Source organism: Ornithorhynchus anatinus, chromosome 9 (genome assembly GCF_004115215.2).
Source record: "Ornithorhynchus anatinus isolate Pmale09 chromosome 9, mOrnAna1.pri.v4, whole genome shotgun sequence".
NCBI lineage: Eukaryota > Metazoa > Chordata > Mammalia > Monotremata > Ornithorhynchidae > Ornithorhynchus > Ornithorhynchus anatinus.
The window spans coordinates 562,689-588,743 of record NC_041736.1 but is presented as its reverse complement, the minus strand read 5'-3'; the positions used below and the strand labels follow the sequence as shown (position 1 = coordinate 588,743).

At 48.3% G+C, this 26,055-nt stretch overlaps 1 protein-coding gene across 4 annotated transcripts in view; it reads left to right on the top strand.

Moving 5' to 3' along the window:
- DARS1 (aspartyl-tRNA synthetase 1) overlaps nucleotides 1-24,993 on the top strand; it is a 62,015-nt gene extending 37,022 nt beyond the window's left edge. For all 4 annotated transcript variants that reach the window (XM_029071757.2, XM_029071755.2, XM_029071756.2 and 1 more), the window contains 12 exons: nucleotides 1,584-1,686; nucleotides 5,318-5,398; nucleotides 6,082-6,141; nucleotides 14,595-14,706; nucleotides 15,688-15,822; nucleotides 18,699-18,846; nucleotides 19,424-19,570; nucleotides 20,762-20,804; nucleotides 22,171-22,251; nucleotides 23,137-23,248; nucleotides 23,565-23,636; nucleotides 24,329-24,993. In XM_029071757.2, coding sequence (XP_028927590.1) covers nucleotides 1,584-1,686; nucleotides 5,318-5,398; nucleotides 6,082-6,141; nucleotides 14,595-14,706; nucleotides 15,688-15,822; nucleotides 18,699-18,846; nucleotides 19,424-19,570; nucleotides 20,762-20,804; nucleotides 22,171-22,251; nucleotides 23,137-23,248; nucleotides 23,565-23,636; nucleotides 24,329-24,420 — 1,186 coding nt within the window. In that variant the 3' untranslated portion in view covers nucleotides 24,421-24,993. The remainder of the gene's footprint in view (nucleotides 1-1,583; nucleotides 1,687-5,317; nucleotides 5,399-6,081; nucleotides 6,142-14,594; nucleotides 14,707-15,687; nucleotides 15,823-18,698; nucleotides 18,847-19,423; nucleotides 19,571-20,761; nucleotides 20,805-22,170; nucleotides 22,252-23,136; nucleotides 23,249-23,564; nucleotides 23,637-24,328) is intronic.
- Nucleotides 24,994-26,055: the final 1,062 nt, after the last annotated feature.

Here is a 26,055-nt window from a genome sequence, read left to right as displayed (position 1 = left end):
TATGTAATACTGAAAGTGGTGATGAATAAAGGGAACGAGTCAGGGTGACACAAAGAAGTGGAAGAAAAGGAAAAGAGAGCTTAGTCAGAAAAGTCCTCTTGGAGGAGATGTGCCTTCAGTAAGACTTTGAAGTGGGGGAGAGTAATTTTCTATCGGATATGAAGAGGGAGGGCGTTCCAGGCCAGAAGCAGGATGTGGGCAAGAGGTCGGCGGTGAGATAGAGGTACAGTGACTAGGTTGTCAGTAGAGGAGTTTCTGTTTGATGCGGAGGTGGTTGGGAAATCACTGGAGGTTCTTGAGAAGGGGGGAAACATGGATGGATCAGTTTTGTAGAAAAATGATCCAGGCAGCAGAGTGAAGTGTTGACTGGAATGGGGAGAGACGGGAGGCAGGGAGGTCAGCAAGGAGGCTGATATAGTATTCAAGGAAGGGTAGGATTAAGTGATTGGATTAACATGGTAGCAGTTTGGATGGAGAGGAAAGGGCAGATTTTAGCAATGTTGTGAAGGGTGAACTGCCAGGATTTAACAGCAGATTGAATATATGGGTTGAATGAGAGATAGGAGTCAAGGATAATGCCAATGTTACAGGCTTGTGAGACTGGAAGGATCGTGGTTCTGTCTGCAGTGGTGGAAAAGTCAGGGCAATGTCAGGGTTGGGTTGGGAACATAAGGTGTTCTCATTTTTGACATGTTGGGTTTGAGGTGACAGCAGAATATTCAAGTAGAAAAGTCTTGAAGGCAAGAGGAGGTACGAAACTGCAGAGAGGGAGAGAGATCAGGGCTGGAGATGTAGATTAGTAAATTTACTTTAATGTCTGTTTCCCCAGCTAGATTGTATTCTCCTTGAAAACAGGGGTCGTGTCTACTTACTCTATTGTACTCTCCCCATACTATACTCTCCTCATACTATATAGTGCCCTGCGCAGAGTAAGCACTCAATCAATCAATTGATGGTGTTTATTGAGTGCTTAGCATGTGCAGGGCACTGTACTTAGTGCTTGGGAGAGTAGAGTACAACAGTCAACGGACATGTTCTGCTTGGGAGAGTAGATTACAACAGTCAATGGACATGTTCCCCATCCACAATGAGTTTCCAGTCTAGAGGACTAGATTGTAAGCCACTACTCAGTAAGTACCATTGTTGGATGGATGGATGAATAAAAAATCAGTGCTACACCTACAGATTGGTGTATTTCTTGAAGATTTGGTTCTGGGTGCCAGGTCTCTGCTTAAAAAAACCTAGAATGCAGAATAACTCATTTAAAAAATTAAATGGATGTACTTCAAATTTCAGTATTCTGTGGTTGTACAGTTCACTCTTGTGTTAACAGTCCTTTACAGAGAGTACTGAGTTTAGACTTCTGTGAACTCACCTACCCATGAAATCTCATAAAGCAAACGTATTACAGCAGAATGTAAGCAGGTTAAATAGACTGACTTTCTCCCAAGTGTTCTGTCCTGTTGAGGGCTAAACTAATGTGTTTCAACTATTAAAAAGAAAATGATTTTGTTACAAGTCGGACAAAAACAAGTCCTAAGGCCTCTAATGGAATGATTTAAAGTTGGCTATTTTATTGACAGCATCAACAAAGAGAGCATTGTGGATGTAGAAGGAGTGGTGAGGAAAGTGAATCAGAAAATCGGAAGCTGTACCCAGCAAGACGTTGAGCTGCATGTTCAAAGGGTAACTTTTTTGCAAATAAAATGGGTTCTGGGGTATTTATTTTTGATTGATGCAAGAAGCAATCCCTATTAAAAGCTTTTCTTGACTATAAGTTTCTAATCATGCGACTTGCTATCCAATAATAGACAAGTTGTGAATAAAAATACAACTTTAACCTTTAATGAAAACCTCGACCTCTTGATTTGTATTCTTTCACTTACAGTGACTCCATTTTGAAAGTTTTACAGTTTGTGTGTGTTTTGTTTCTGAAGGTGCCAAAAGTTGGACCCAACTTGGTTCCCTTGCAATCAATCCATCAATCAATGATATTTATTGAGTGTTTACTGGGTGCAGAGCACTGTACTAAGTCCTTGGGGGAATACAGTGTAACAGAGTTGGTAGACATGTTCCCTGCACTCAAGGAGCTTACAGTCTACAGAGAGACAGACATCAAGATAAATTATGGCTATGTACCTAAGTGCTGTGGGACGGAGGGTGGGGTGAATATCAAGTGCTTTAAGGTTACAGATTCAAGTGCATAGATGATGCAGAAGAGAAAGAAAATGAGGTCGTAGTGGAGGAAGCCCTCATAGTGGAGGAAGCCCTCTTGGAGGAGATGTGACTTTAATAAGGCTTTGAAGGTTGGGAAAGTGTTGGTATATGAAAGGGAAAGGAGTTCTAGGTCAGAGGGAAGGTGCAGGCAAGGGGTCAGTGGTGAGATAGATGATATTGAGGATATTGAGATATTGAGTAGGTTGGTGTTGGTGGAGTGAAGCACGTGGACTGGGTTGTAATAGGAAATCAGTGAGGTGAGATAAGAGGGAGTGGGCTGATTGAGTTGTTTGAAAGCCAATGGTAAGGAGTTTCTGTTTGATGCAGAGGTGGATGGGCAGCCGCTAAAGGGTCTTGAGGGGTGGGGAAACATAGACTGAATGGTTTGGTGGAAAAATGATTTGGGTAGCAGAGTGAAGTATGGACTGGAGTGGGAAGAGACAGAAGGCAGGGAGGTCAGTGAGGAGGCTAATGTAGTAGTTAAGGTAGTATATATAAGTGCTAGGATCAGTGTGGTAGCAATTTGGATGGAGAGGAAAGGGCAGATTTTGGTGATGTTATGAAGGTAGAACTGACAGCATTTGGTGACAGGTTGAATGAAAGATGATTCAAAAAAAATGCCAAGGTTATGGGCTTGGGAGTCAGGGAGGTTAGTGGGATTGCCTTCAGTGATGGCAAAGTCACGAGGAAGACAAGAGTTTGGGTAGGAAGGTGAGGAATTCTCTTTGGGACTCGTTAAGTTTAAGGTGTCCGCAGGAGATCCAAGTAGGGATATCTTGAAGGTAAGAGGACATGCGAGAAGGAGGAGAGAGGTCAGGGCTAGAGAGGTAGATTTGGAAATCATCTGCAAAGAGATAGTAGTTGAAGCTATGGGAGTGAATGAGTTCTGCAAGGGAGTGGGTGTTGTTGGAGAATAGAAGGGGAGCCTTGCGGGACTCCCACAGTTAGAGGGTGGAAGGCAGAGGAGAAGCCTCTGAAAAAGACTGAGAATGAGCAGCCAGAGTGATAGGAGGAGAACCAGGGGAGGACATTCAATCCATATTTTCCCACTCCTCAGGTTACCCACCTACCTCTGCATCAAACAGAAACTCCTTCCCATCGGCTTTGAAGTACCTCACTTCACTACTCTCCTACTACAACCCAGCCCGCACACTTCACTCCTCTAATGCCAACCTACTCGCTGTGCCCCGAACTCGTCTATGTCACTGCCGACCTCTCGCCCATGTCCTGTCTCTGGCCTGGAACACCCTCCCTCTTCCTCTTTGACAGACAATTACTCTCCCCACCTTCAAAGTCTTTTTGAAAGCTCATCTCCTCCAAGAAGCCTTCCTTGACTTAGCCCTCATTTCCTCTTTTCCCACACTTCCTTCCTCATCGCCCTGACTTGCTCCCTTTTCTCACCACTCCACCCCCAGCCCTACATCACTTATGTACATATTTGTAATTTATTTATATTAACATCTGACTCCTGCTCTAGAATGTAAATCTGTTGTGGCCAGGGAATCTATCAGTTATATTGTGTCGTTCTCTCTCAAGTGCTTAGTACATTGCTCTGCACACAATAAGCGCTCAATAAATACAATTGATTAACAGGGTCAGAGAAACCAAGATTGGATAACTGTTTCTAGGCGACGAGGGTGGGCAGCAGTGTCTAAGGCAGCCTAGAGGTCGAGGAGAATTGGGATGAAGTGGAGACCATTGGATTTGACAAGAAGGAGGTAATTAGTGAGCTTAGAGAGGTCAGTTTCTGTTGAATGAAGGCGTCAGAAGCTTGATTGGAGGGGGTCAAGAGGAGTGGAGGCAGGGTGTTTAGTCCATTCACTTGAGTTGAGAGGAATGGTAGGAGGGAGATGGACAGTAACTGGAGGGGGCTGGGGGTGGCGGTCAAGGGAGGCTTAGAGTTCAGTAGCAGGGGCTGACTGGGCTTACCCTTCAGCTGCTCTTCCTCGGGTATTGAACCCTAAAGAAAGGGACACAGTCCTTGTCTGCTCGGTGCCCCACAACCGGGCCTACAGTGTGAATGCACCCCGTCTGCTCGCTGCCTTGGGAAGCCCTGGGAACGACCCCCGGAGGCGAAAACCAGGCGAAAACTGACCATGGAAAGAACTTCAGCCAGGGGCCAGGCCATTGACTGGGCAGTGGACTACAATGCTTGATGACAAAAGCGGCGGCATCACACTCATAGATCCTGCCCTTTTGGAGGGCCTGGCAGCCCATCTGAGTTAGCCTCCACCTGCCCAAACAGAGCACTTCAGATCACTGTCTCTTCTGAGAGTACCTTCTGCTTGGTACCTAATGCACTCTAAGTGCTTAATCGATTGTTGCATGAAAGTGGAAGTGGTATTGATGATTCTACAGACGACATAACTCAGAGCTCTTACCAGGTTAGTAACCGATAAAAATGAGGGTAAGCACTTGGCCAAGCATGAAATGCTGTATGGATATTTACTGCCATTAAAAATGTTACTTTTTGACGTGGGAAAACCAAATATAATTTAATGTAAGCACAAAGATTTACCCTAGATGATGCCAAAGAACAGATCAAACCTGAAAATATGAATCCGGACTGAGGAAACGTTGAGTGGAGATTTAATGTCTGGAACTAGGGTTATCTGTTACCCCAGGAATCTGAGGCTGTCCCCCTCCAAAAAAGGGAAGAGTGGAAATAGAAACCAAGTTAGAACGATCAGTCAGTCAATCAATCAGTGGTATTTCCCGAGAGTCTACTAAAAGCAAAGCCCTGTAGTAGGCGCTTGGGAGGATGTCCCCTAATTAAGTTCAAGCCAGTTGCAAGCAGCAGTGGAAGGGACCTGGAAGGAGCATTTGGGCTAGAGAAGAGGTGATGAGTTCAGCTTAGCTGGATCCTGAGAGGTAGCCAAGGGGAGCTCTGGAGCCTCAGAGCAGGCAGGGCGAGTGCAACCAGGGCTGAAATCTCACCCCTTGGATCTAATCCAACAGAGACAGAGATTTATGCAAACACTCTGATGTTTGTGCCAATTGCTGTCTATTTTTACAAAATATGTGTGTGTGTCCGTCCGTGCGTGCATACATGCGCGCCGCATACCTCCCTCATCTTATTCTGGGGCTGTCTCACTTTCAGATGTACGTGATCAGTTTGGCTGAACCTCGTCTGCCTCTCCAGCTGGAGGACGCCGTTCGACCTGAGGGTGAAGGAGAAGAGGTGAAATCTTTGGCTTGAGATGGTCTCACCACTCACCCTGCTTCTCCCCCAACAAAATCCATAGGAGTTTGTGGCAGAGGGTGACTTCCCATTGCTTGTCCCCTCATCTTCGGGGGTCTGGGTCCAGGTGCCACCCCTGAGCCCAGGCCTGCAGGCCTGCAGGTTCTCTAGTGGTGCTCTCTGGGGTGGGAGGGGCCATGCGGCTGACATCACCAGGGCATTTTCACTTCCTTCACTCCTCCCCTCTCAGCACCCAACAACGCTGCTCCATGTGCCCGATGATTGCTAATTGCTCTTCGCCTCATCCTTCCCCATTAGTGTAACTGTCCCATTCTGCCTAATCAAACACCTCCCTCCCAAATGTGTACCAGCAACCCTGGGCACCAGCCCTCCACTCTTCCTCTGAGATAAGCCCCCTTATTCTGCTTCCGGTCACGGGCTCTCTGAGGTCAGAGGCTGGCCTCTCTGCTCTTGGGTTTGCTCTGGAGCGGGTCGTTTAGCTTTCCCCCTCAACCCCCTTCCAACCATGTGTTCTGCTGCCTGTGTGCGTTAACCTCCCCTGGGAATGAGATCAGCAGTCCTGTCCAGGCCTGGGGAGGACTTCACGAGCTATTGTTTCTCGGGTTTGCTGCTAAATGGCTTTTTTTTCCTGAACATTAAAAATGATATGTTCACATTTTTAGGAAGGAAGAGCTACCGTGAACCAGGACACAAGGCTAGATAACCGAGTCATCGACCTTAGGGTAAGCTTCATGTGCTGACACTCTGCCTGCTTTAGCGTCAAGTGTGCCAAACTGTTCGGAAGCTCAGGAGGCTGTGGGAATGCGGGGTTGGGGCCAGGGGGAGTGAGGGAAAGCATGTGGGACTTGGTTGTGGGTCTCCTCTTTTAACATGCCAGCGGGAGGAAAGGGCATCTGCTTGCCAGGAGACCCCTTCCCCACCCAGGCCAACAGGCAGTCCTTCTCAGGCAACCATGGAAGCCCCATCCCCGAGAGACCCTACAGCGCCCTGTGAAAGCGGTTACAATGAGGTAGAATACTGCAGGCCTTGGAGACTTGATCTGGGTGTGGACTTTGGTTACAGGAACAAGATAGGAGTTGATCTTCGCGGTTATTTCACTCTCCTCATTGGCCTTTTGTCTCAGTTTAAATGTTGGTCTGGTCCACAAGTGAAAGAGGTTAGTGGTTTCATCACTGTTGTAAAACCAGTGTCATCTTCCTTTCTTAATGTTCTAACCACATCTTCCCTCTTTTTAAATCTCTTAACTGGTTTCACCACCACCTAAACAGTTCAAGTTCCCTGTCACCTTCAAAACCCTTTCCAATTTCCCCTTCTGTTATCTGTGCTCTTCTCTCCAGTTGCTTTGCTCCTGGTGCTCTTCCAAATTATGGCTCAGTGGGTCAGGAAGGGCTTTCCAGAAACAGGAAATGGACTCCTCCCTTCAGACAGCTCAAGCCCTTTATTGGGCCATATATTCAATAGTATTTATTGAGCGCTTACTATGTTTAGAGCACTGTACTAAGCGCTTGGAATGTACAAATCGGTAACAGAGACAGTCCCTGCCCTTTGACGGGCTTACAGTCTAATCGGGGGAGACAGACAGACAAAAACCATAGTAATAAATAGAATCAAGGGGATGAACATATCATTAAAACAGTAAATAGAATCAAGGGGATGTACATCTCATTAACAAAATAAATAGGGTAATGAAAATATATACAGTTGAGTGGACGAGCACAATGCTGAGGGGAGGAGAAGGGAGAGGGGGAGGAGCAGAGGGAAATGGAGTGAAAAGAGGGCTTAGCTGAGGGGAGGTGAAGCTCCCTGGCCTGAATCTTGACCAGCCGGCCCTTGGGAAAAAGCATAATGTGTGTTGCCCCCTTGGAGGGAAACTCAGGCCAAGGAAAGCACATGCTTTCTCAATGGATCTCATTTTTTCCTTCTATCCAGAAGACCCGGGTCAGCCCATGTGGCCCCTGGCCTTCACGCTGACATCGCAGCAGGCTTGGTCCCGTTCCCCCGGGATTCTGACTTTCCCTCAGGCAGTCCTTGTTTTCTCCTTACTGTGCCGTGTCTCTTCCATCCACTTCCCGCTCCCGAGGGGCAGTACCTAACGGCAACCTCAGTGTGTCCCCAATGGTTGCACCGGCCACTTCGTTCCGGTGAGAACTGGGAAGACAATTGCCAGGATGTTTGGTTTCCTCTGGCCTGGCTGTCTGCCGCAATCCCAGACAGGCCCTGGGCCAGAGGTTCCCCAGCGACCACTCACGAGGGCTTAGCCCAGGCCTCCTTGATTGGCTGACTTGAATGAGCAAGAGACAAAACAGTGAGCAAAGAAGGCATTTGACAATCAAATGGAGCAAACTGCTTCATGTGCAACTTCATCCCTGGAATGAAAACAATAGGAATTTTACTTTCAAGGAACAGTGCACTGAAGTCAGGGTGGAATGCCTAGGGGAGGGAAATCATCCCATCCCCTGGGACCAGGGTGGTGGAGGGACTTTTCAGAATCCTCCCTGCTTGCTGGCTCCTGCTGTCCCTCTGGGGGCTCCAGCTCCTCCAAGAGATCCCAGAAGGAACCCTGCAGACTGTCCTTTTCACAAATCCCAGAAATCTCAGCTGACCTGGGGCTATGAGGAAAGAAACCTGGTCAGAGCTGTGCTGTCTTTGCCACCTCCAGCCCTGGGGCTGTCGATCTGCCTCCTCACCACTCTTAGAGCGCAGCCCCCCTTAGTTGTGAACTAACAGGAAGTCTTGTGTGGTGGCACAGTCCCTGACAGCAGCGGCTACAGTTAAGATAATAAACTGTAAATACGGATTTTTACAAGCCGCAAGCTCTGCTGAACATTATAAAAAGAATTTGTTGTGGTAAGTGCCAAGAGTTCAGTTGGGCAAGAGGTTGGATTTTGTTGGTTGAGTCTTTTTTCGAGCCCTGTGAAGCTCAGAAGACTGTGCTTTTTTATGTCTCTCAATGCTGGAGTTCCTCAGGCAGGGAAGGAGACCCTGTAAAATGCAGGGTAGTGGCATTTTTTTCCTTTCTTGCTGATGTGGATAAGCGATTCGTTGAGGGTGCCAATATTTCATTGTAAATAGTTGGAGCTATTTGAAATTGCTAATGGGAGAAGAGGGTCGTTGTAGATTGAAAAAAGTGACATTCTAGAAGGAGCAAACCTAGGGCCCCTCACATTAGAAATGTCCAGGTGCAGGAAATGGAACAATCAGCAAAATAGGGTGCAGGGAAAATTAATTTGTCCTTTCTCTTCACTTGAGCCTTTGCTGCTCTTGACTCTGGAAAATGTTTTTTTTACCTACAAGGCCAACTCCTGAATGTCCTCAAGGCCACACCAGTTAATTTCCTCCAGTCTTGTGTCAGTCACTTAGAAATCGGGTCATTAGGAGTTGAGAGCTTTTAAATTACAGAAAATCAGCGTTGTTTTTACTCAGTATGGTACAGCCTTTTCCTCGTGTCAAAAAAGTAAGTGGCCATTGTGCTGAACAGCTTACCTTTTACCCTCATGGATGATGTTCTGCGCATTGGGACCTGGGAGTAATTGGCTGGTTTGGGCTGGGCTGGAGTGGAATGCACTGCCCAGCACAGAGCCATCAGCTGGGCATCAGAGGTCTCTCGGGACTGGGCCTGAGCTTCCAACTAGCCTGTGGGGCCAGAGGTTGCAGAGCGAGCCCCCAGATCTCTCAGCTTTGGAAATACATGAATTAGAGTCCCCACTAATGGATTTGAACCACCACATTTGGTTTCTGGGCACTGTTCCTTGAAAACAAAATTCCTGTTGTTTTTACTGCAGTGATGAAGGTACACGTGAAGCAATTTGCCCCATTGGATGGTCAGATGCCTTCTTTGCTCACTGCTTTGACTCCTGCTCATTCAGTCAGCCAATCAATCAAGAGTGTTCATTAAAGGCTTACTCTGTGCAGAGCACTGGGCTAAAGCTCTTGGAAGAGTGTAGTATAATTAGTAGCCATGAACCTTCCCCTCAAGGAGCTTATAGTCTAGCGGGAGAGAACTCAGTAGTCTGAACCTCTTGACCCCCTTAAAAGTTTGCAGGGAATCCTTTGTGGTAAATGTTTTAGAGTCATCTCAGAATTTGAAGTCTCCTTCCTTGGCATGCCTTTCCCTTTTTTCCGTGTCTCATCTACCTGAGAGTGTGGGAATTATAAGCTTTGACCAGGGTGCCAGCTGGAGCAGGTCTGCTGGGCCCCTGGAATTCTGCCCCTTCTCATTTTGTTCTCTCACTCTTTCTTGGACTTCCTGCCTTTCACACACTGTACCTCATCCTATTTCAGTGGTTGCCTGTCTCTCCCGCACCTGTGGTGCTGGGTGTTTGGATTTGGGCATTGAACTTGGATTGGCTAGCCCGTCACTGATATTTACTGCGTGCTTACTGTGTGCAGAGGACCCTGCTAAACCAAGCGTTGGGAAAGTAACATATAACAGAGTCGGTAGTACTCAAGGAGCTTATAGCCCTACTGAGAGCTCACCTCCTCCAGGAGGCCTTCCCAGACTGAGCTCCCCCCCTTCTCCCTCTTCTCCCCCTCCCCTCCCCACTCTCTGCAGCTCCCCCTCCCCCTTCCCCTCCCCTCAGCTCTGTCCTCATTTGTATATATTATTTATTACCCTATTTGTTCTGTTAATGAGATGTACATCCCCTTGATTCTATTTATCATGATAATGTTGTTTTGTTTTTGTTTTGTTCTGCTTTGTCTTGCTGTCTGTCTCCCCCGATTAGACTGTGAGCCCGTCATTAGGCAGGGATTGTCTCTATCTGTTGCCAAATTGTACATTCCCAGTGTTTAATACAGTGTTCTGCACATAGTAAGCGCTCATTAAATACTGTTGAATGAATGAATGAATGGTCTATAGAGGAAGGCAGACCTTAACACAGATTACAGTTGGGGGGAAGTAGATTAGAAAGATATGGATATAAGTGCCGTGGGACTGGAGTTAGTATCTAAATACTTAAGGGGTACACAGCCAGGTGTATAGGCGATGCAGAAGGGAAAGTGGGTAGGGAAAACTAGGACCTAGGGAAAATCTGGGAGGAAAAACCTCTTAGGGGAGTCTGTCTGGTTAGTCTCTGGAAGAGTTGTTCCCATGATGCAGCCTCACTCACAGCCTTTTGGGTGAACTAAGGGGGAGGGGAGGAGCAGGGAATTCCCCCAGGATCCCTGTGAGGTTTCAGAAATGTGACCGCGGGGATACTTGGGGTCAGTCTTTTGAGATTTCTCATACTTGATCAGCGTTTTCCTTGCACGTCTCAGATGCATCACGGATGCAGGTGCACTCTGACTGGCTGTAAAATCCCTGATCGCTCTGGGCAGATAGGCTTGGATCAGTGCGGAAGAAAAGTGGTCCCGTAAAATTCCCACACAGCCTGCCTTACTGCCCACTTTTTTCAGAAACTTTCAGTGTGAAATCACATTGTTTGCTTTCTTAGTGAAGGTGAACCCAAGCCTTGTTTTAAATGGGTTGCTAAGTTTTTGAAATCAGAAAGTTACCCAATTTGTTTTGATTGGGTGAAGAGACTGTGTCACTAAACCACATAAGTAAGAAACCACAAGTCCCCATGTAACTGAAAATGTAGACACCTTGACAAAGAGCAAGTAAACAGTGCAATGATGCAAATCTCTTTAACGTTGATTTTTTTGAGTTGTTTATAAAAAAAGTGTTTTTTTTCCTGCATACCGAACCATACCCTAAGTGATTACTTACTAAATATACTGTAGAAATCATACCATTGCTTGGCCCGGTAAAACTAATTCACCTTAAATTACTGTCACGCATCATTAACTTTATAACTTACAGAAACGTAAGTTATGATCACGGCATGGTATAGTGGGATGAGCACAGGAATAGGGGTCCGGAGATAGGCACCCGCATCCCAGCTCTGCCACTTGCCTGTGGCAAGTCCCTTAGCTGCTCTGTGCTTCCATTTCCTTATCTGAAAAATGGGATTAAAATTCCTGCTCTCCCATATTCTTAAACTGTAAGCTCTGTATTGGTCGGGAAATGTCTAATTTGATTATCTTGTCCCCAACTCAGTGCTTAGCATAGAAAGTGCTCAACAGGTGTTATTTAAGAGACCAAGAAATGAATAAACATCAATCAGTCAGTCGTGATTACTGAGCACTTGCTGTGTGTAGAGCACGTTCTAAGCGCCTGGGAGAGTACAGTGCAGCAAGATTGGTAGACACATTCCTTGCCCAAAACAAGCGCACAGTCTAGAGGGGGAGACAGACATTCATATAAATAAATTATGGCTGTGTACATAAGTGCTGTGGGGCTAGGGCCTTGGGGGTGGGGAAGGGAGCAAATCTGGGCAACATAGAACATATGGTGGTTAGCAGCCCCAAGGCAGGTCAGCCCCACCACGATTCATCCCTCCAAGGACTCAGACTCTTCAGTGGAAGCAGCGTCCTTTAGGAATCCCATGGATGGCTTTCTGAACGCTCACCTTTGTGGATGCCGGTGGATCACCTACTATCCCTAGCTTTGACCCGTATGGACTGGGTCATCCATAATGAACCTCTTATGTGTCAATGGATCCAAACCCCTCCTGAATAGACTGATGTGGGATCTGGGGGTAGCGGGGGGGCAGTAATTCTAGCTTTTTAACCAGATGAAGAAAAAAACAAAAAATCTCGTAGCTCAGACCCTTTAAAATTCCTAAGTTTTGCCAAAAGTGTGGATTATTGGGGGGTGGGGGGAAACATCTATCAATCATATTTTTGTTTTAATTTCATCATAATCCAACATTAAAATTTATTAGGAAGATTAAATATGCGAGGACTGGAAGGAGTAAAGGATGCCTTGATCTTATTTCTGGCCTGGGGGGGCTCATGGAAAGTCCTGGATGATCCTTCCGCCCAGTTCAAAATGGGGCCTTGGAGTTTCTTTGTCCGCCACCCATTCTGTACCCCCGGAGAGACAGTGCAACTGTGTGCGGGAGGATGTTTTGTCTGCCCGCAAGCTATCCAGCCATACACCAAAACTCAATTTGAATATTACCCAGCAAGAGCCCAGGTATTTATCATCCCCCTTGGTGGGGTGTAGCCACAAACACTGATAAATTCCCAGGGAAAATTAGGAAGAAACAGGATTTTTCAGATTATTCTTCAGCCAGGCTGTGTGTAGCACTCACATGGTGTCGGTGTCTTAAGTGTAGATGATCTAGCCAGGCCTTGCCTGCCTCAGTACAGCAAGGGGTGAGGCTTTGCCTGTACTATGAACAAGGGTTCTGAGTTCTGCTACAGATCTTACTTGTACCTATCTTCAGATGTTTTGCAGACCTCTGTCAGAATGAGAAGGCACACAGTAATAATAATAACAATAGTAATGGTATCTATTAACTACTACTACAACATACCAGGAACTGTACTAAGCATTGGGGTAGGTACAAGATGATCGGATCCAACACGGTCCCTTTCCCGCATAGGGCTCGTGGTCTCATTCCCCATTTTACAGATGAAGTAACTGAGGCCCAGAGAAGTTAAGTGACTTGCCCAAGGTCACACAGCATACAAGCGGTGGAATAGGGATTAGAACCCAGGTCCTTCTGACTCCCAGTCCCGTGCTCCATCCTCTAGGTCACACTGCTTCTCTATGTGTTGTTTTTGGAAAAGCTCGGGGGGGGTGGTTTCCAGTGACTGGTTGCCTATCCTGAACAGGCACCCTCACTCTCCTGGAGAGCCAGCTGGGTTTGGCAGTAAGGGGCAGGCACACTTTGGGCAGATGTCTTGACCTGGGTGCCACTCCCTGCCCCCTTGGCCAGCCCAGCTTCCTGCTTTGGATGACATGAGGCGTTTGGAAATAAACCGGAGACATAAAGAGATTCAGATTGGTGTGGATTCCTCCCCATTCCCAGTGACTCAGGGCCGGTCAGGTGGCGAAACCTGAGCATGGATGACAAACGTTAAGTCCACCTTCCTTGGGGCAGAAGGACTGGACCAGAGACGAGCGATCTTCCCGTCCTCTGTCCCGTCCCTTTTCCCATCCCTGTCTCCTGGACTAAAACCTTGGCAGAGTGGGCCCACCGCCAGCCTAAAGCCTTCGAGCCCACTGGGGCCAACCCCAATGTGCCTCACTCTTGCTCTGCTTTCCACAAGCAGTGGAGGCAGCGTTGGTTGTTGGAAATTCCACTCCCATCCCAGGAAGCACAGAGGAGAGCTGGGGAAGGCACTGTGAAGGGCAGACCAATTTGTTGGGGGTTGGAGGGAATTCCAGATGAGCTTGAACGGGAAAAGGTCTAGCACTGCAGTCTGAATTGACTCGGGCAGAGGGGATGGGTTGAAATGTTCACAATCTTGGAGGGTGTGGCAAGGGGCACCCATTGCAGCTGCAGGCTTCCAATCAAGCAAAAGGAAGCCCTTCTTCAGCCAGAGGCAGGTGAGCACAGGGAATCCATTCCTACAGGAGGCTGGGCAACCAGAAACACCAACAGGATCCCAAGGGGTTTGGTTTCATCTGAGGGCCTGGGTTCCTGGAGGAAGAGTCAGTAATGGAGAGAAAAGAGTTAGGGGTGCTGGATGGGTATCCAGGAGGGCGACAAGCACACAGTACCTCCAAGGGTCAGAGATGAAGTCCTGCTTCTGGCCTGGAACTCCCTCCCCCTTCACATCCAAAAGCCGAGCATTCTCCCCACCTTCAAAGCCTTTTTTAAAGTTTATTTTCTCTAATAGCCCTTCTCCAACTGAGGCCTCATGTCATCTTCTCCCACTCCCATCTCCTTCGCCTTGCACTTGGGTCTGCACCCTTTATTCACCCCACCCTCAGTCCCACAGCACTTATATACACATCTATAACTTTTTATTTATGTTAATGCTTGCTCCCCCATCCGTAATGTATTTATTTATGTTAATTGTCTGTCTCCCCCCAGCCCTGTGGGTAGGGAACATCATCAATTCCGTTCTATTGTACTCTCCCAAGCTCTTAGTACAGTGCTGTGCACACTGAGCACTCAATAAACACGATTGATCGAGCTGGATGCACCATGGGACTGACCCAAAGAAGTATTGCTTAAGTTTCATTTTTATGAGACTTGTGTCTATTAATATGTCTGCTTACTAAGCATTTCTAGGGCAGTAACTTTGTCCTCTTCTATTTACCTGATTACCTTACTATGCAGTCTCAATCATTAAAATTACTTCAGCCTTTCTTATTTACCTTTTTTTTTTTTAACAGACTTCAACCAGTCAGGCAGTCTTCCGCCTCCAATCTGGAATCTGCCATCTCTTCCGAGAAACTCTCACTCACAAGGGATTTGTGGAAATCCAAACTCCCAAAATCATCTCCGGTAGGTGTTCTTACATTTATTTGTGCAGGTGACATTTCATTTCTTTTGGTCATACCCATGCCCATTAATTAAATCCCCCTCACCTGTCTGTCATTAGTGTCATCTTTGAATCCGAAGGGCAAAGTGTGTGCATGGTTATAGATGCACACACACATGCAATTCTAAACCATTTCAGCTAAAATTTAGAAGCCTGAAATTATATTGTTGATGTCTTTTTGTTTTTGCTTATATGAGGCTGGCAAGTAAAAAGACTCATACTCACTGCTGATATGCCGACCTCCCATGGATTCACCTTATGAAGTTTCAGCAAACTCACTACCTCCTTTCTCTATTTCAACCCCGATAGGATAATAAAGAAAGAGTGACAGCTTGAGCAATTCCACCCTTGGTCAGAAAACCACACTCTTGTTACATAAGATGTCTCGGGAACTAGTCTCCCCCTGTAGGGTTCTTTTGAAATCAGTATTGCAGGCCTCTTTTATTTTAAACGGCAGCGGTAGGTAAAATAACGTACCTTATCCATCCGTTCACTGAGTCACTTGAGTGATTGGGATGGGTTTAAAGTGGTGCGTCGTTTTGATTAAAAAGGAAGGTGATGAAATGGGGCAGTGAAATATTAGGAGATTATGCCAGAGCTAAAAGAACCAGGTCATTCTCCCCAGATTGCCAAAACAACCAAGCAGAGCTGACTCATGGCATCCTTTCGTGGTCAACTAGAGGAGTCATATATTGGCCAGTATTGTCAGGCTACGGGGCCAACACGTTTGCTTCTCAGAACCATAGTTCATGGTGGGAGGGAACAAATGGCTCCTGACCTAGACTCCTACCCTTCCACCTGCAAGAGTCTCTCCGTTGGGTTTTTGGATCCCCGCCCTGGATAGAAGATCTAATTGAAGGAATTCCTGTTCCTGGGAGACCATGGGAAAAAGTTCTCATGACACTCTATTTGGTGTTCAGCTGGGGGTTTTTGTTCTTTTTCAGCTGCCAGTGAAGGAGGAGCCAATGTGTTCACAGTGTCGTACTTCAAAAGCAGCGCCTACCTGGCCCAGTCCCCGCAACTGTACAAGCAAATGTGTATCTGTGCTGATTTTGAAAAGGTCTTTTGTATTGGACCAGGTAAGGTTGTCTTGACTTTGTGGGAGTCCTAGAAATATGCAGGTGTAGCTCAAGTGAGGGTTTAAAAAAATGTAGGGTCCTTTTGCCCCCTTGGCAGGAGCCCTTTGGACAGTTGTAGGGCATGACTTGCCCATGGATGGCAGAAGACAAATCTGGAATCAAAGAAGTCACTCTCAGTGTGTAACGGTTGGGAAATGTCTTTGGGAAATGGAAAAGGTTTCTGTGCCTTCTCAGAGAGCATCCTGCATCTCAGACCAGTACTTGTCTCTTTCACTGGCTGGAAATTCCTGCTTTGCTGTGGAAGTTCCCTTCTACACTGAGCCTCAGCAAAAAGAACCGAGCCCCAGTTGCCACTCTAGAGCATGGGTTCCCCATTCGGGCCGACCCGAAGCAGGCTTCTGCGGGGCTAACGCAAAAGCCAAGCCTGCCCAGTTTGCAAGGATTGGCTTCAGGCCCCCGATCTTTGATCCACTCGTGCTGCCGCTCTCCCAGCCGGGCAGTAAATAGCAGCAGCGGGCTTGATTCTTCCCTTCTCTCAGGTCGGTATACCCGGCTGAAGGGAAGAGCGAGACTTTCCCCAGCCCAGCCCTGGACCGACCTCGCCCCTCCTTGCCCCCGAGGCCCGGCCTCAGCTGTAGGCGGCAGCCCTGCTAACATGAGGAGGGAACGTTGCAGCCGTACCCCACGGAGGTACGCGGAGGTAGCGGCCTGCACAGCAGGCATGCTCGCCTCATTTGTCCACAGTAAGCGCTCAATAAATACGATTGAATTGAATGAATTCCCCAACTCCCTCTCCCTTCTGCACTGCCCATGCGCCTGGACTGGTACCCTTTAAACACTTACTGTTCACTCCGTCCTCAGCCCCACAACAGTGTTACACATATCCGTAATTTCATTTAATGTCTGTCTCCCCCTCTAGGCTGTAATCTGGTGGGCAGGGAATGTGTCTACAACTCTCTTGTATTGTACTCATCCAAGCGCTTAGTAAAGTGTTCTCTACACAGTAAACACTCAATAAATACTATTGATTGATTGACTGAGAACCCACCCAATGGCCCCAGGACCCTTCTGGCAGAGGATAGATTCCTTGTGGGGGGTTTGTGTTTCATGAGTGATACTGGAGCTTTGAATGGCAGCCTCTTTGCTAATTGGGAATGTAAGCTTGGAAGCTCCTGTGTGTCTCCTCCAGCTCTGCTGGACCCCCTCCAATCTGGCTTCCGTCCCCTCCACTGCACTGAAATCGCCCTCACAGAGGTCACCAATGACCTCCTTCTTGCCAAATCCAATGGCTCCTACTTCATCCTTTTCCTCCTCAACCCCTCAGTTGCCTTTGACACTGTCGACCATCCCCTTCTCCTCAACACGACCTCCCAACCTCCTGTCTCTTCCCACTTCAGTTTACACTTCACTCTGCTGCCCGGATTATCTTCCTATGGAAGCATTCTGGGCATGTCCTCCCCCTCCTCAAAAGTCTCCAGTGGTTGCCTATCAACCTCCGTATAAAGCAAAAAATCCTCACAATTGGCTTCAAAGCTTTCCATCACCTTGCTCCCTCCCACCTCACCTCCCTTCTCTCTCTCTACATCCCAGGCGCACACTCCACTCCTCTGGTGCTGAACTTCTCACTGTGCCTCGTTCTCGCCTGTCCCACCGTCGACCCCTGGCCCCTATCCTACTTATGGCCCAGAACGCCCTCCCTCCTCAAATCCGCCAAACAATCACACTTCCCCCCTTCAAGGCCCTATAGAAGGTCACCACCTCCAAGTGGCCTTCCAGACTAAGCCTCCCTTTCCCTCAGCTCCCCTCCCTTCCCACGTCACCTAGATGCGCTCCCTTTGCTCTTCCCCCTCTCCCCACAGCACTTGTGTATATATGTACATATCTATAATTCTATTTATGTAAATGCCTGCTTATTTGTTTTGATGTGTATATATAATTCTGTTTATTTAAATTGATGCTATTGATGCCTGTTTACTTATTTTGATATCTCTCTCCCCCCTTCTACTGTAAGCCCGTTGTGAGCAGGGATTGTTTTTATTGCTGAATTTCTGAGTGCTTAGTACAGTGCTCTGCACACAGTAAGCACTCAATAAATATAATTGAATGAATGAATGAGGTACTCTTCTTACAGGGGCACTCGATGAATACCACTGTTTGATTGATTGGTGGAATGAGGCTGGTTTGGATAATCAGCTGTCTGCTTACCCAAAACCAAACTGGTCTTGGCTGTCCTGGATAGGGGTACACCCCGTTCTGGAAGGAGGAGTTATTCTAGATTGGGTTTCAAACATTTGAGCTACTCCCAGCTTTCAACTCCCACTGTCAGGTCCTTTTAGAGAGCCTCCCCTAAAGAGCAAGATGGTTTTTATCCGATTTTCAAGATTTCTTATCAAGGGTTGTTTGACTTGTTCTTAAATAACTTGAACCACCAAAAATCATCTTAAAGGTGGGTTGAACTATTTGGAAACTTAATTCCCAAAACCCTTCAAATAGGTTTCTGTTGATCTAAAATCGTGTATGTAAAGAAATTCGACTTGCATAAAGATGCTTCAGTTTGGCATTGGGTTTATAATAATGATAACATTAATCATAATAATAATAATAATTGTGGTATTTGTCTAGAGCTTACTAGGTGCCATTCACTGAACTAAGCACTGGGGCAGATACAAGTTAATCAGATCAAACATAGTCCCCATCCCACATGGGCCCACAGTGTAAATAGGAGGGGAAACAGATCTGTAATCTGCATTTGCCAGATGAGGAAGCTGAGGTCCAGAGCGGGTAAGTAATTTACACAGGGTCACACACCAGGTAAATGATGGAGCTGGGATTAGAACTCAGGCCCAGTTTACAAAGGCTCTTCTCTTACTTTCCAGTATTCAGAGCCGAAGATTCCAACACACACAGGCATCTAACGGAATTCGTCGGTCTGGACATTGAAATGGCCTTTAATTACCATTACCATGAAGTGGTGGATGAGATTGCTGATACTTTGGTGCAGATATTTAAAGGACTTCAAGAAAGGTAAGGTGGGGAAAAGGCCGGGTGCCTGGAATTTCCTGTTTGGACAGCCAAGCAGGTGCCCCCTTCCTTTCAGGCAGTTAGACCGAGTCTCCCTGGGCAAATAAAGGTGAATTCACTTCCATGGCAATCCGGGTGGATTTAGGGTCCTCTGATGGTGGTGTTCAGGTGTTTTTCCAGGTTAAAGAGCCCCATTCACCATTGGTTCTATCGTCTGTGTCAAACAAGGAAAGTCAGGGTCCGGCAAAGAGGGAGGGAGGGGAGGAGCCCGGTGCCCCTGGGCGGCCCGCAATGTTCTATTCCTAGCTGGCTCTGTGGGGAAGAGACTTAGCCTGTGCTGTGTTCCTCTCAGCGGAGGCCAGAGTGGGGACGGACAGATACAATGTAGCCTGGGAAATGACTTTAAGTACTTGATGGCTACAACACTAGGTGGCCAGAAAATGACCTGGGGATAGTGCCACTCCTAATGTGGACTCTGATTTTTTACTCCCAGTTTCTACACCACGAGAGCGACCTCTTGTGGGCTGGGAACCATCTGTCTCGTCTGTAACTGGTTTTCTGACCCACCCCCAAACTCCAGGTTTCAAACCGAGATTCAGACCGTGAGCAAGCAGTTCCCATGTGAGCCGTTCAAGTTCCTGGAGCCTACGTTGCGACTGGAGTATCGGGAGGCCTTGGCCCTGCTGCGGGGCGCAGGCGTGGAGATGGGTGATGAGGAAGATCTCAGGTGGGTGTGGCTTGGGTGGGCCGGGTGGGATCCTGAGCCTGGTGTCATAGCTCCTTCTCCGTCCCCCCGAGAACAGTTGGCCGACGAGCAAGGATTGCCGGGCACGGGGCAGACTCACGGGTGGAGTGGATGTCGTTGCCTTTCAGGAACCAACCCAGCACTGTGGCAGAACCTGCCCTTGCCATCCAGGGATGGGGAGACGCCCTGACTCTAGATGGGGAGGCGCCCTGGCTCTAGTTCTCAGTCTCTGGGCTCACGGCTACAGCCCAGAGAAAATGGCCCTGTGTCAAGTGCCAATCCAGTGATGGGCTCTGTCTACTTCACTTCTCTACTCACTAATTCAGTGGATGAAATCGGTTCACCTCCTACCTACCTCGCGTACCCCTCTCTCCACCCCCTCAGTCTCCATGTCTTCATCACTCCATGAAGCTGCCGCTTAGGGTTTGCTTGCTCCCAGGTTACCCTCCTCCCCTCCTGCCCCTGGCAGAAGGAGCCTGGAAGCAATTCCAGTCCTAGAAGTGACCCGGAACCTAGAACCCCTTACCCAGCTTTTCTAGATGCACCCCAATTTTTTAGGAATATAGGAACCCCCCTCCCCATTCTGCAGAAATCCCCATCCCTCTTCCTACTTAGAGAAGCAGCATGGCTTAGTGGAAAGAGCACGGACTTGGGAGTCAGAGGACGTGGGTTCTAATCCCAGCTCTGCCACTTGTCTGCTGCATTTCCTTGGACATGCTCCTTAACTTCTCCGTGCCTCCGTTACCTCATCTGTAAAATGGGGGTTAAGACTGTGAACACAAGAATAAAATACCATAATTATTATTATTATTACTTTATTTTGGTCTCGGCTCCAGGAAAGGGTAGGCTGAGGAATTTAGCAGCGTTATCAGGGATCTTCCTGGCCCACTTCCCGCCCGCTCCCTGCCCTATCCCTGCCCCTGCCCAGAAAGGAACACTGGTGGACTCACATCCATAAACTGAACTCTGGGTTGAGCTCCCAAACGGAGGAAGCTGACACCTTTTCAGCAATGTGTGGGGAAGTATGGATTCAGACCTCAAGTTTTTGGGCTTGGTGGCAGGAGTAGAAGGAAAAGATGCTTCAGGACATAAATGACTCTTGAGACAGAAAAACTTCAGGCTATTTTAAACTGGTGTTCAAACTTCTGACAGGTGCTTTGGTTTCTGTTTCAGTACCCCCAACGAGAAACTTTTGGGCCGCCTGGTAAAGGAGAAGGTAACGTTTTCTTTTTTTGTTGCTGTTGTTCTGAGTTCTGGTTCCTCATGCAGAACCACTACCGGGGGGAGAGGGGGTACATTTCTATTCCTTGGCACATTCAGTTATTCATTGAGCTGTTTCACCCTGATAGGTTTGTACTGCTTCCTGCTCTCTCCTTGTTCTTCCTCCTCCCTCTTCCCAGATGGTAAACTCTCAGCGGGCAGGGAACTTACATCTTGCTTCTGTGGGGCTCTCCCAACCGTTTACTACAGTGATCTGCACTCCGTAGGTTCTCAGTTCATGTCATTGGTGGACTGATTGCTTGGATCTGAATAGCTTCAGTCTTTGATACTTGCAGAGAGAAAAACTGTAAAATGAGGTTCTGAAAACAGCCCTCCTTTGCCCCCAGGCAGAGGGGGAGGTAGAGAAGCAGCGTGGCTTAGTGGAAAGAGCACGGGCTTGGGAGTCAGAGGTCATGGATTCTAATCCCAGCTCCACCGCTTATCAGCTGTGAGACCTTGGGCAAGTCACTTAACTTCTCTGTGCCTCAGTTACCTCATCCGTAAATTGGGGATGAAGACTGTGAGCCCTACGTGGGACAACCTGATTACCTTGTATCTGCCCCAGTGCTTAGAACAGTGCTTGGCACTTAGTTAGCACATAACAAATACCAACATCATTATTGTTATTATTATTATTATGATTATTATTAAAGAGGCCCCGGACAACCGGTCTGTGAGCGCCCCCTGCTGGCCTATGGCGTCCTGTTCCCTAACCAGCACAGCTCGACGACTCTGCATTTTGACCAGAACAGGATGGCAGGATTCGGAAGCATTCTTCCAGCACAACACATCTGACTGGATACAGGGAGGGGAGCATGGTGCTGGAAGAAATGGTTGTGCCCACATGAGCAGGATTGGCAACAGTGAGGACTACAGCACGCGTATTCCTTAACACAGAGTTCTTTGGCAGAAACGCGGCCCCCCGCACCCTAGACCTGGGTGATCACTAGTGCCTTGGCACAAGAATGACATTGGGGAAATGCACGCTTAGCTGAAAGCAAGCAGGGAGGAGCCATTTGACTTCTGCTCTACCCAAAAAAAAAAAAAGGTACTACAGCAAATGGGATATTTCACTAGGAAGTTACAATTGTTCCAAATTGCTTATTATTTCAGTATTTAGGTGAGGAGCAATTGAAAGATAGTTCTGAATTCCACTTCAGGACCACTTTTGAGTCTAAGGGAAGAGTACAGTATTGAGACTCCTTTAAGGGACTTTTTTTTCATCCCACTGAAGGGGAAGAGGTGTCGCATTCCTCGCTGGCCTGTAGTGGACGTACCAAGCTCGTTCCTCACTAACCCCATCCCATACGTTTTGTTTACAGTATGATACCGATTTCTACATCCTGGACAAGTATCCCCTGGCTGTCCGACCTTTTTATACCATGCCTGATCCAGGGAACCCTGTGAGTAAAACATCAGTCCCGAAGAGAGAAAGTAGGTGGGAAAGTAGACTCGGCTGTCCACCATACAATGGGAAAGCTCTGTCACAGGACAGTGATTTCATTGCTGAGCCGCCTGAAAGCACACGGTTGTTTCTAGGGTCTCTGCTGCTGCAGCAGTTCTGGGGCCACCTGGGAAATCCAACGTTATTCTGTCCCGGGAGTCACCAGCCCTGTGAACTCGATGGCCGGGCTGTTATGACTGCTGCCTCTCTGGAGGGAGAAGGCCAGGCAACTCTACAGTTTAAGTAATCCTGTGTTCGTCAGCTGTACAGAGACTGAAGTGGCTCTTCTAACTGTCACTGGGATTCCCTAAGTGAGGCCCAGAAGGTGATTTGGATGTATTGCCCAACTCCGTTGACTCCCTAGGTGCCCCCAGATCAAATGATCGCTCTAAATTCAGCCGTTAATTAGCCGAGAGTCCTGAGGGAATCGATCCCACCTCACTTTTATCTGAATCAGAGCCAGTGAGAAGCTGTGGGATTAGCTGGTTTGGTTTCAGAGCTAAAGGTCACCGTGGAGACCTTTGAGAGGGTCAGCGTGCACTGCAGGAAGGACAGAGAGGGAGGGAGAGAGCAGGGGAAGGACTGTTGTGTTTTCTGAATGGGCGCTCTTGCCCCAGCCGCTAATCTGATCCTCTCCCTCCTACCCAGTGGCCTTTGTGGGGAACCTCCCACCTTGGAGCAAGCTGTGTGGCCCTTCTGACCCGGGTCCTACCCTGCCCCCAGATGGTGGGATTGGCCACGGAATCATCCTGGGGAGAACTGGGGGTGGGGCTGCCCAGCTGACCAGGCGCAGGGACTCCCTCCCGCACCTGCATGGAGTACTGAGCCACTTCTGTCTTTGTAGAAACAATCTAATTCGTATGACATGTTCATGAGAGGTGAGGAGATCCTCTCTGGTGCTCAGAGAATCCACGACCCCCAGCTGCTGACCGAGCGGGCCCAGCACCACGGAATAGGTAACTGTGGGCTGCCGAGAGAACACAGACAGACTGGAAGCCCTGGCGCTAACTAGCAGACGTTGGTTGTTCCGCCCCATAGACAGCCATTCCATCTCCCTTCACTTGCCAGCAAAGTTGTAGCTGCGGCTCCTTCTGGAGCCTGACCCAACCCCTGTCGCCCGATGCGTGCCTTTCTCCCCCACCCCACCATTCCCCGCCACAAAGTGACCCAGGCACCGGTTTGGGTTTGATTTCTTGCCAGAACTGAGATCGGTTTTGGGGTCTTGGGGGGGAAGGACGATTGGATTGTGAGACCCTGGTGTTTGCCTTGCAGATCTGGAGAAGATCAAGGCGTACATCGACTCCTTCCGCTTTGGAGCCCCACCTCACGCCGGAGGGGGGATAGGTAATGTTGCTCCCTGGAGCCCCAGCCTCAGAGCGAGATAGGAGGGAGGGTGCGTCATCACTCACTCTGCTGGGCCTGAGCCACGGGGACTGGGCCTTGGTGGGGCTTTAGACGAGAAGGCTCTGTACCCAGGGCACCAGCCCCACACTCCCGCTCACCGTCCCCTGGCCCAGGGTGAGCCCTCACTCCAGCCTTCCATCATTTGCTGCACTCATGTCCGCCTTGATGAGGGGGAGGGCGGGGTTGCTGCAGGCCCAAGGGCAGGTAGTTGATGTGGCAGATCAGACTCTACTCCGGGCACCCTTTTTCAGGGAGCATTCGGTGGCCCTCTCTCCGCCAGACAACACACCCTGCCAAGCTGCCTTCCTTCAGTCAGTGGGGGTGTTTCTGCTTGTGACTGAAAAACATCCCCTACGTGACATCCAAGCTTGCCACTCTAGTGGATTCCCCCACCAAGGCTCACCTTACGGGGGGTGGTGAGAATTCAAGAGCAGAGTGGGTGCTGCGGAACCTGGAGCCCTAGGAGGCCTAGGGAGTCACGGACGGATGTCTGTGGGGTTTTCAAGGTGTGCCCAGCGCTGGGAAGCGGCACTCTTTTTCTCCTGGCGCATCTGGCCTGGAGGCTCTCTCCTAGCACTGGAGCTCTGAAGAGATGGGCAGACCAGGGTGGATGACTACTTCTCTTTCCACAGGCTTGGAGCGGGTAACCATGCTTTACCTGGGCCTGCACAACGTTCGCCAGACCTCCATGTTTCCCCGGGATCCCAAGCGGCTCACTCCTTAGAGATCCGCCTCGTTGCCTGATCTCACCGCTCCCCTGCGATGGATGGTCAGTCTGGACTTCGACTGCTCAAGGACAGCCAATTCTCCCAAGTGCCCTAGTTAGTAGTCAGCTTCCAGATCATTCATGCTGTTCAATCCAGGGAAAGGTTTGGGATCACCTGTACCCCCACCCCTCGGTGGGGGATGATGAGGGAATGTTTGGGCCCGAGCCTCACAGTTTAAGGTTAGAAATGCATCTTCTGCTACCACATTGGACCTGAACACCTTAATAATTAGTTGGCTTTTAATAAATCTTTTCTGGTTGCAATATGAACTAATTTTTTCCCCGTGGCTACGAGATTGTGGGTATTGATGTATTAAGTATTTCACCTCATCTGAAGAAATGGTGACTTCAGACAAGGGTAACAAACAGAAAAAGTAATGCATTTGTGGCTGGGAAAAAGAGGCACGTGATGAATCAAGAGTAATGTATACCCAGGCAGCATGTAAGTAGGAGGAGAGGCTAAATTAGCAAAGTACTGATAATGAGTTGTGAAATTCTAAAACTGAATTGCAATAAAATTCTCAAAACTCACTTAGACGGATCTGGATTTTTTATGTTAGTTGTTGGGGCCAGGTGTGGGGAAGATTCAACAACCCCCTGACTCTCCTCCTTTTACATGGATTCCCCAGGGGTTTGGGGGCACTGTCCTAACAGTATGTAAAATTATTTTCCTTTTTTAGTTTGTGGGTTTATGGCACTCAAAAGTTATTCTAGGATTGGACCGTTTGCAATGAATTGGTAACCAGCTCCACTTAGCCGTTTCATCCTGTCTCTGAGCTGTGGCACTTTCAGGGCTGAGCCGGCCCTAGGAGCAGTTCGGGTCTGTACTGGGTGGACATTCCAAAATCCGGATTAAGCGATGGAAATTATGGCCCTTGGAGCCATAATTCTAGCCATTGAAGTTGGGAAGGGGCGGTGGTCTTGACTCACTGAATCCAGGCTAGCACCCTGTGCCCTACAGGAATTTGTTCCCTTCTTTTTTTTTTAATGGTACTCGTTAAGCTTTTGTTATGTGCCAGGCACTACAAAGCACTGGGGTAGATATAGGAGAATCAGGTGGAACATAATACCTGCCCCACATGGGGCTCACAGACAAAGTCAGAGGTAGGAGGGTTTAATTCCCATTTTACAGATGAGGAAAATGAGGCACAGAAGTTGAGTGACTTGCCCGAGGTCACACAGCAGAGAGGTGGTGGAGCTGGAGTTAGAACCTAGATCCTCTGACTCCTGTGCTTATGCTCTTATTTGTTAAGCGTTTACTATATACCACGCACTGTACTAAGCGCTGGGTTGGATACAGTCCTGTCCCACGTGGGGCTCACAGTCTCAATCCCCATTTTACAGCTGAGGTAACTGAGGCACAGAGAAGTCAAGAGACTTGGCCTGGTCACACAGCAGACAAATGTCGGCTGGAGTATAGAATCCATGACTTTCTGACTCCCAGCCCATTCTCTATCCATGATCCCTGCCCTCAAGGAGCTTAGAGAAGCAGCATGGCTTAGTGGAAAGAGCACGGGCTTGGGAGTCAGAAGCTGTGGGTTCTACTCCAGATTCAAGTACATAGGACAGTGCTCTGCACATAGTAAGCGCTCA